The 10,000-nt window shown below is 39.6% G+C and overlaps 1 protein-coding gene across 1 annotated transcript in view; it reads left to right on the top strand.

The window, feature by feature from the left end:
• The first annotated feature begins 5,110 nt into the window (after window positions 1-5,110).
• LOC138008781 (uncharacterized) overlaps window positions 5,111-10,000 on the top strand; it is a 6,700-nt gene continuing 1,810 nt past the window's right edge. The window contains exons 1-3 of the mRNA XM_068856081.1: window positions 5,111-5,208; window positions 5,686-5,749; window positions 5,934-6,214. Coding sequence (XP_068712182.1) covers window positions 5,134-5,208; window positions 5,686-5,749; window positions 5,934-6,214 — 420 coding nt within the window. The 5' untranslated portion in view covers window positions 5,111-5,133. The remainder of the gene's footprint in view (window positions 5,209-5,685; window positions 5,750-5,933; window positions 6,215-10,000) is intronic.

Genomic DNA, 10,000 nt, shown 5'->3' with positions numbered 1-10,000 from the left:
TGTACTGGGGTTTCCCAATGATGCAAGAGCTTGATGATGACTGTTAAAGTCGAATTTTTATTAAATACTGTTGAACTTCAAGTGAAATATTTGTACAATCATTTGAATGCGGCGGCAATTTGTTTGCGTACGTCAGCAACCCAATTCAGTGCAACGACGTCAATTTCAACATTAGAACCAATCACAGGCCGCAAAAGTGAGACGGCAATACCACGAAATATTGACAAAGGGTCCAGAGGAGATATGTTTGTCGTTAGAATATCAAAACCCGTCGAAAACATATGAAATAATGGGTTATTTTGATCGCGTTCACGATGGCGTTACAGTTTCGTTACACATTCTGTACACCGCAAACCAAGAGACTGAGGGCTCGCAAGATCGGCTTACAGTATAAAATACAGAAAGGGAGGAAACTAATTTGGAGCCGATTTTCGAATCCCTGAAACTCAAATGGAATTGAATTAAACTGCCTGATTTTACTAACGTGATCTAGAATTGTTATGTATTTGCCAAATACTGTAGGAAAATGGTATAAGAAAGCGTTCAAATTCATTTTCGGCGACCGAAATTTACGGCTTCGAGAGAGAGCTTTCGTTCGGTGTGCACCGCAACACATGGTGACGGAAATGACGCGGTAAAGTAAATGTGCGCAAGATCGGAAGTAATTTTAAGTTGTCCCAAGTTCGAAAACACCAACGGTTTCTTTTGCAGCTTTTGGACTGTTGACGTGTACAACAAATGTCCAGTCTTTAAAGATCTTTACTTCAGTTAAAACTCGGCTGCCTTCGCATAGATCTTGTGACTAGACTTTTATCCACTCAAAGAAATCGTCGCTAGAGCTACAATACTCGTCAAAAATCTTGAAACACTTGTGGCGGTTTCCCTTACCCAATGTTGATTTGGGTATCACAGTGGTCTCAGTGCTTCAAAACACGCGTGGCTCAACATTGGGGAGGGAGAAGGCACATTTCAGTTGGGAAAACAGTGTGAAGTAGAAATCTCAGGATTGTTCCAGAAAATTCGAGAGAAATGGTGTCTGTTTCAACGATTTGTGACGAGTATTGTAGATAAAAGCCAATCGAATTCTTTTGTGAAAGCTGGCAAGTCTTCCCATTTAACACGGTCTTCATCCAATCTTGAGGTTTTTGAAAGTGGGTACTGCCATACTCGGCCACCGTTAACTCTTCCCTGGACTCTACTCGCCTGTGGAAAGGCCTCCTTTAAAATAATCCCCAGTTCTTTGACTTGCAACGGAAAATTTTCCTTTTCGAAGCTGTTATTTACATAGTCGTCGAGTATTTCTTGTACGGAGATAAAGTTTTGTTCGTCTCTTCGATAATTCATTGAAAGCCTGCAGGTAAAATAGTCAAGTTCGATCAGGGAAAAATCAAACACGGTAATTTGTGGCTCACGTTCGAAAGCCAACTGGTCAGATATCTTACCATTTAGAAACAAACACGTGTTTTTCTCTCTTCGATTCTTTGGATCTCTTCTCGTCCGGCTGCTTTTCGCGCAACGGGACGGGTCTTTTCAAGGGAGAAGCCGCCATTATTTTAAAACTCCCTCCACAGCTGATGTTTTGATTCTCGAATTAGTAACGGTCTGTTGCTTTTGCGTTTCCGGTCCCAATTCACTTCAGTCACCAAGTGTGCGGTTCGCATCGAACGAAGTCACGTTGTACAAGTTTCCTCCCTTTCCGTATTTTATACTGTAAGCCGATCTTGCGAGCCCTCGGTCTCTTGGTTTGCGGTATACAGAATGTGTAACGAAACTGTAACGCGATCGTCAACGTGATCAAAATAACCCATTATTTCAGCTGTTTTCGACGGGTTTTGATGTTCTAACGACAAACATATCTCCTCTGGACCCTGTGATATTGACGGCTCGCGCATAGGCAAAACTATAAGAAGATCGCGATACCAGTCCATAATGTTTTGCAGTTATCTTTTTTTATCAACTTTGGAAAATGCCATCGACGGACAAGGACCTACGTTTGAGGTCATTGTGGCTTTGAATTTTAAATCCAAGATCACAGAAAGGACACAACTTTCAGAAATTTTTTTGGGGTAAAATCGGATATTTTTTCTGGATAGTGTTGAAACGTGGAGCACCTGCTATTAGATACTATTCCATGCATTCAATTTCACCATCTGTTTATATTAAGCAATCTGCTTATCATATTTGATAGGCAGTTCCTGATATAAAAGTTTACTCCCAGGTTGCAGAAAAAAAAAGAAGTTTATCATTATCCTAGCTAAGTATTAACAGTTGAATCAAACACGGTCTAAAAGCGGCATTGAACTTGACCCTTGAATTAAGATTCGGAATACTGAACCAAAAACTGAAGGAAAAACGTCTTTCAAAAGGATGCCGGTCTGCCTGCGACTTCACCTGTGAATTTAAGGTTTATCAAATGTCATATATATGGGCCTTGAACCGCAGTTCGAATTGAATATCATGGCAGTTAGCGTTAGATGACACAGTTGCGTCATTCCTCCTGTCAACGTCCACCAATCAAACTCAATGAAATCGATGACGTCTCGGGAAAATTGAGTACAAATTTTCAATTAGTTGATATAGAAAATGAAGATGTCGAGTGATTTGGTGGTTAGCTATGTCAACTGTCAAATTTTATTTGCTTGTTTATACTTTATATTAGAAACTACATAATGATTGAGAATAACTTAAGCATTCAAAGAGAACTTCACGAGCTGACTAAAGCATCTTGAGATCTATCACATCTGCAGATCTAGAGCGGCAAAGAATGTTGTTGTCAACTTGGGTTGTAGTGTTAACTTTCGTCGTTGTTAGCATTTCAAAAGAAGGTCCACTGTCCACGGTCGATTTTTTGACTAAAATTACTGAAGAGAAGTCTAAAGCTCCGCCGAATGGTAGCCCAAGGGTAGAAACTCCTTTCCCGAAAAGTCTCATCGCATCGTGGATATTAATGCCGCCGTTTGTGACGCGAAATTCAAGTGATCATCACGCTAGTAAAAGCAATACAACTGTTAATAAAATAGGTGGCATTTTGCCCTCCATTTTGAAACTTGCTCTTGACATATGCTGCGCCGTACACGAAAAGAACGAAATTGTTGTTAGTTATCAACACCATCCTGTGCATGATAAGTCGGAGTTGCACAAAGCCATCATGGAGGATGAAGTTCACCTTATATTTCCAGTCCAAAGCGACGATGATAAGGAATACAAAAAGTATCTTCCCTATCTCAAACTTTTTGAGTCTCCCGGCATCGTTCTTATAAGAAGTCGAGACTCCATCAGCAGAGGAATTCAAAACTGGAGCGCCGCTGTTCGCAGCTGTTGGCCGATCGTTGTGTTAACACTTTTGCTGTCTATTGTGGCGGGAATATGTGTCTGGGCATTGGTAAGTGATCCCGTTTGTGTAATACATCAATAAAACATTGGACTTGGAATGAAACAAGTTCTAACCTTCTATGTGATCGCAACTTCTTAAAGGCAGGGCTCGGGATTTAACGAAAAAACAGCCTGCTGGTGTCAAATGTCGCCTAAGGGAGCTTTCCTTTTGTCAGAACTGGCCGGCTAGACCCGTCAATTCGCAAAGGAAATGCAACAATTTGAAGGAACACTTGCATGATAATCCCTCACATCCTTCTAGAGCAGTATATATCTGATCCCAGGTTTGTTAATTTGAAACGTTGTAGAGTTAGTCCTCCCAAATGCTCGGTCTGGCCGGTCAATTCCGTTAAATGGAAAGCGCCCTAACACTGCTATTCTCAGTTTTTTTAAATTTTTAACTTTCGCTGATTCACAGCATCACCAGAGAAAGAATTATAAGTGAAAGATGCGTTGTGTGGGTGACAAATTTTTGTGGGTGACTTGTATGTATAGTGATGAACAATAGATGACGAGCTGTTATAAAATATTGATCGTAGTAATATATACATGGTAGATACTCAGATCCGAGGAGCACAAATGGCTAAATTTATTATAGATCGACTGAAACAAAGGAGCTCTAAAAAACTTAGTTGTCCTGTTAAGTTGCTATTTAATATGCTAACCGTTGCAGGTATGATCTCAAGTCGACTAAGAATTAAAAAAAAAACAGCTCAATATTAATAGACACGCTTGATTTAAACAAGAATCTCTCTTTAACTGTAAAAAAAAAAAAAAATGACAGAAAATATTTTACTGAGGAAAAGGATTTTTGAGGTATGTACAGAGTCACTTTAAACATCTGCATGAAAAAATATGCGTAACTCAAAGCTAACACAGTTCTTAATATTCCTTTTAAAATTCTTTACGCAGGAAACCAAGAAAAACTCCAAGGAGTTTGGCAGTCCATTTTGTTATGGAATTTTCGACGGTATCTGGTGGGCCTTCGTTACCATGGCAACCGTTGGGTAAGACAACAACAGCAACAACAATCTTATACAACAGAAAAAGTAAAGTAATTAAAAGAAATATTTGCGAAAAAAAGAGAGCACAGCCGCTCAGAAATAGTAAAAGCTAATCGCACTGAGTGGCTGGGCTATGCGGAAAGCACTCATCTTGCTCGCTGACCCCGCGCTGGCGCGGTCAAAATATGTCTTTTTTCCCAGAAATCACTGTAAACATTGACGTACATGGTAGATTTTGCTGTTATATTAAAGGAGTATCTCTAGATGTTTTCGTTGACTTGCTGAGAAGAAGGTAATTAATGGTATTCATTTTCAATTAAAAATGATCGAGAGTTTCGAAAAAACAGATTCTAATTTCCCAGGCAAAATAGTCTTCCACAATCACAGTTATACGTCGTTTGAACACCTACCCCCGTGCAATGTTGTTCAGTACGTTTTAGTTTCTAAACAACAATGAAAGGTGGGAGACGAAGGGATGCAATTAATTCCATCAGTGTACCAACAATGTGTCTCTGATTGCAGCCCTCCAGACCTGATTGTTTTGAGATGGAATCTCTCTTTTGTTGAGGCCAATACGTTACCAGCCGATTTCTTGAAGCAGTGGGTAGGGTTAGAGGGGGAGAAATCTTGTGAGAAGGTCTTTCTCACTGTAGAAATAATTCAGATTGCTCTTACAGATATGGCGACAAGAGTCCAATCACTGATGGCGCGGTTGTTCGCTGTAATATGGATAATGATTGGGATCACTCTTTGTTCAATGCTGACTGCCACGCTGTCCAGCGCTTTCACAAACGTAACAGTGGATTACTATGGAGTTCTTTCTGAGAGGAAGGTACAAATGAACGAGAGCATTGTTTAGTAACAGCAGAAATATGTCTTGCGGTAATCTTCCTTGCTTTTATTCAACTAGCAGATCTTTTTACGCTCAGTCCCTCCAGCCCGACGAAAAGCAAACAAAAAATCACAAACGGAAAGTAAACAAATAAACAAGAAAAAGAAACATAAGTGCTCGTGAAAATGGCCGTGCGGAACTAAACTCGCTGTGAGATGCAGACGAATGTTTGGAGTCAATTTTTCAGCGCGTTATTCCTAGATTGGGCGAAATACACGCTGCTTCTTGTTCATCTTCTATTTTCTTTTTTCACAAGAAGCCGCGGCAGCCATGTTTGTCAGATCCTACACAAAAAATTGGCTACTCAATTTTTGTCAAAAGTCAACCCAAAAATACGCTGCAATAATAAAGCGCGCAACTCTACTAACAGTCAAGGCAGTGCCTGCAGTCTGCTAAATACTTTTATTTGATTCGCAGGTCGGAGTGGTAAAAGATAGCATTGCTCTTCAGAAAGCAGTAAACCTTGGCGCCAACGTGAAAGGTTTTTATGCATTGTGTCTCGAGTTATTTCGTTTTTTCAGTCATCCATTTCAAACTTCATTTATTTTGTATTCCTTCATACTTCATTCCTGTGTTAGTCCTATATCCTTTCAGTGTTTATTAGTCAGGTTGTCATTTTTCTTATCATTTAAGATTTCTTTTGAATCTTTTCCAACTGCCCTTAGTCTTTGAAGACCTTAATGAAGTACACAATGCCTTGGTCAACAAATCAGTAGACGGAATTTTGGAGGAGATGTTTACGGCAACAGAATACTTCGAACTACACTACGAAAATTCGTCGCTTTCTATCGTTCATTTTTATGAAGAGAAGCATGGATATGGAATCGCATTCAAGTCCCAGTATGTGGATGTTTTTGGAAAATTCTGGAATTGCATGTCATTTGTCGCCTCATTCATCGCTAATGACAAATATGATTTCGTCAAGGGACACATTCACAGAGCTAAGGTAAGGAAATAAATTTTCAAAATTAATACATTTGCAATCTGCGAACTCAAAGTCATGCCATGAGGTATCGGAAGCAGTCCGATTGCACTCACTCACTCGATCACTCCATTCTAGCCTGTTCCAGGCTCCCAGATAGTCGGCAAAACGAAAACAACTACGTGTGAAAGCAAGTCGACCCAAGCCCCTATTCATTTTTCGCAAGAATTTTTTTCTTTTTCCCGACTATCTGCGAGCCTGAAACAGGCTAACGCCAAACCAAACATTTTTCCCATGCTGTACGTCCCATGCTAAGTTCAACTTTTGTCCCAGTTGGAAGGTTTCAGGAGGTAGTAGAGAGAACGTGGTCCTCCTGGTCCTGGAGATTTTCATGTAATGGCGTCGATTTTTAGTGAATGAAAAATAAACCTTTTTGGAGTTCGAAAAGAGAAAATGGAAAGCTAATAGCAAAGAGACATAGCGTCCGAAAAATGACGTGGAATTCCTAAAAAGTGACGAAAAAGTACGAAGTGACGATCAAATAATCGCTGAATATGAAGAATAACCTTGCTTCATTTCGACTCGAGGAAGAATGTAACAGGGAGTGGATGCTATATCATCTACAAACTATGGGAAACTTCTCATTAAGTTGTAGAGCATATTGCTTTCCTTTAAAAATTACAAACTTTCTACATATATTTATACATCGGAAACTGTTCCATCCCTCAAATTGCGACTACCGTAGTCACTTGACAAAGAACATGGTTTGCCAAACTCAAAAGCGTTGTTGTTCGCTATATTGTACATTCACCGGCTTTTCTTGCTGATAAAATAGACGCTGGACGTCAGAGAAATTTGCAGTCAAATATGTCTTAGAGCATGTCGGGGCTAATGGATTTTGCGATAGGGCTAGTGCATTCTGACCACTTCTAGTAACATGCCCGACGAGCAAGGAAATAGGCCATTTCCGAGTTCATGTCTGTCTCCTCTTCAAAGCGAGTCTAAAGCCGTGTTCACATTAGGCCTCGATTATGATCAAATTATAAACGAATTAATTAAATATGAAATGGCTTCACATCAACTAATTGCAGTCCCTGATTATAACTGGATTATTACTTCAACAACCTCAAAGGAGTTGTTTGAAGTAATTACAATGCGTAAATGAACAGAATGGCGAGCACGTGGTGGTATGAGCAGACGAAACTTCTAATCGCTTTATGGAGTGAACGTTTGGATTTGTCTTCTTGTATTCTCGGAAGCTATCCTTGGTTCTCTTCTCGCTTCAAGCACATGACGGCAGCCACGCGATACGGCGCCATTTTGTCTCACACTGCGAGGTTACCCTGCGTATTGTATTTGAATTTTCGCAGATGAGAACAGAACCATAATTGAATAAAATTGAATGGAGTATGATAGCCTGATATATACTTCAGTTGATCATAACCAACGTTGAGTTTGAACACGGCTTAAGTGCGAAGTCTTTGTGTTGGTAATTAGTTCTACTTTAAATATGAATAAAAACTAATTTTCATAAGAAAAACTTAATCTCGCTTTGAAGAGGAGGCAGACATAAACTCGGAAATGGGCTATTCAAATTTCAGGGTTACTATAAGACAGACTTCTAGCCGTTTTTGAAGTTGATCTCACAAAGTGAAATCAGTTGAAACAAGTATCGCATAATTAAATTTCATGTCAGACAGCCAGTCCGCAGAATCTTCGAGTACCATAACAAAATGCTGATGAATTTTATAGAATCACTTTTACGGCAAATGCGAACGGCAAAACGTACCTTCATGTTCGCTTACTTTTTTTTGATACGTAAGTAGATCAAACAGAAAAACAGAATACAACAAATTAAAAGAAGTCCACATTATTGCGCAAAGGCTGAGAGGCAGATAGCATTAGTTTAATTTTGAAAAACGGAGGGTTCTCAATAGATTTGGTAAGATACGGGATTTGCCTTTTTTCGCGGTGATATTCGGCATCTCAGCTGAAAACAGGGGCGGGAAGCGGGAATTTCAGCAAGTGGGAGCGGGATCTCGTGTTTTTATAGGATTGGGATGCGAGATTGGCAAGGGAAACAGAGCGAGATAAGGGATTTCAATTCTCCTCAGTTGCCCATTGCAAAAACTGCAGGCTGCGGAAATGTACCTTTTTGTGCGTAAAGCTGTGTCAGGTTTCATGTAATGAATAGCAACAGCTCTGTACCCTGTCAAACGTATCCATTATCGCTTACCCCACGTTAGTATCAGACCGTATAAGGTCTTTGAGACTTGTGATCTTTTGTGTTGGCCTCTGACATAAATGACATTTGTTTATTTCCGACATTTGCGTCTGTATTCTTGACTTCAGTGTCCTAAGTGGTCCTAAGTGGTTTGTTGTGGCCAGTAGTGGTGACAGTAATTTACCGAACGAACCGGGAAACGACATATCGACATTATAAATTGTACGTGTAAAAAAACAAAACAAAACAGTGAAACGTTTAAATAAGGAAATATATGTCAACACCAACTCTCTACTCGTTTCTGCCCAGTCACTAGTAAGACTCTTTCTGAATCTTGTAACTTGTGTTTTTCGAATTGCTTCTGATTTTCTTTTTGTTTGTATTTTTACTCCAACCGACTGATCCAAAATTAGGAAACACACGAAGAAAGGGGGTCCAAGGGCCTAATAAGAACTCAGCATCTCAACTTGGAAAGATGTCTGTGAAGCTAAGAAAAAACATTATTAAAACGCTCAATGTAAAGGAATCCAGTTGGCCCTCGGATTCCAGATCCCAGCTCGGGGATTCCGGATCCTGAATAGTGGATCCCGGGTAATCAGTCGTTGATTTCGGATTCCAGACTGGTTTCATCGAAATGGATCCTGGATTCCATCAAAAGCTGTAGATTTTGGATTCCATAGCCTCACATTTGCCGATTTTAATCCGGATTCCTTCACATAGGGCAATCTTAAAGACAGGTTTCTTTTTGGCTCTGCGAGTAGATCGATTGACTTCATCTGTTGGGCATAAAGAGAAGACAAACCTCTCCGTCCAGGGCCCTTTTCTCGAAAGCCTCGAAACGTTTCGGGCCTTATATCATCTGTATCTTAAGAACAGAGTGATTTTAAGTCAATAAGCTTCGATATCTTGCGTTTTGTTATCTTGAAAACATGTTAAAATATCACCCTACGACAACAAAAGGAGGGCAGTTTCGTAAATTGCTTTTTGGGCTCGAAAAGATATCGGGACTTTTCGAGGAACGGGCCCCAGGGCTTAAACCAAATTAAGACAGCACTGAACAAAAGTACTTCGCGCTCGATTCCTTAGCGTTTTGAGGTTTCTATCCCTGATACAACTTTCATTTTTTAATAAAAAACGGACGAGTTTGAGACCAAATTTTATGCTCATATACTAATTCTAAGATGCATATACCTAGATACATATATATCTATATATATATACGGAAGAAAAAAACACATAAACTACAAGTTCATCCCTACCGTGGGCAACCACGAAACAGGCTTGTAGGGATGAACTTGTAGTTTATGTGTTTTTTTCTTCCGTATATATTTCGCTCTACTTCACCTTTTATATATCTATATACATATATTTATATATATTTATATATATGCAGTTATATATATATATATATTTTTTTTTTTTTTTTTTTTTTTTTTTTGCGTTAGTAATTTAGATGGGTCGCAAATACAAAGCGACGTAAACGACCGCTTCCATGGTAAAATCCCAACCAAAAACCAGCCAAGCAAGTTCGGTCCATTGGCAGCCATGGAAAGCTGTTTCGGCCTTGTTAGGCCTCATCAGCGTGG

The sequence above is a fragment of the Montipora foliosa genome, chromosome 6 (assembly GCF_036669935.1).
Source record: "Montipora foliosa isolate CH-2021 chromosome 6, ASM3666993v2, whole genome shotgun sequence".
Taxonomy (NCBI): domain Eukaryota; kingdom Metazoa; phylum Cnidaria; class Anthozoa; order Scleractinia; family Acroporidae; genus Montipora; species Montipora foliosa.
This window is presented reverse-complemented; position numbering and strand designations above follow the sequence as displayed.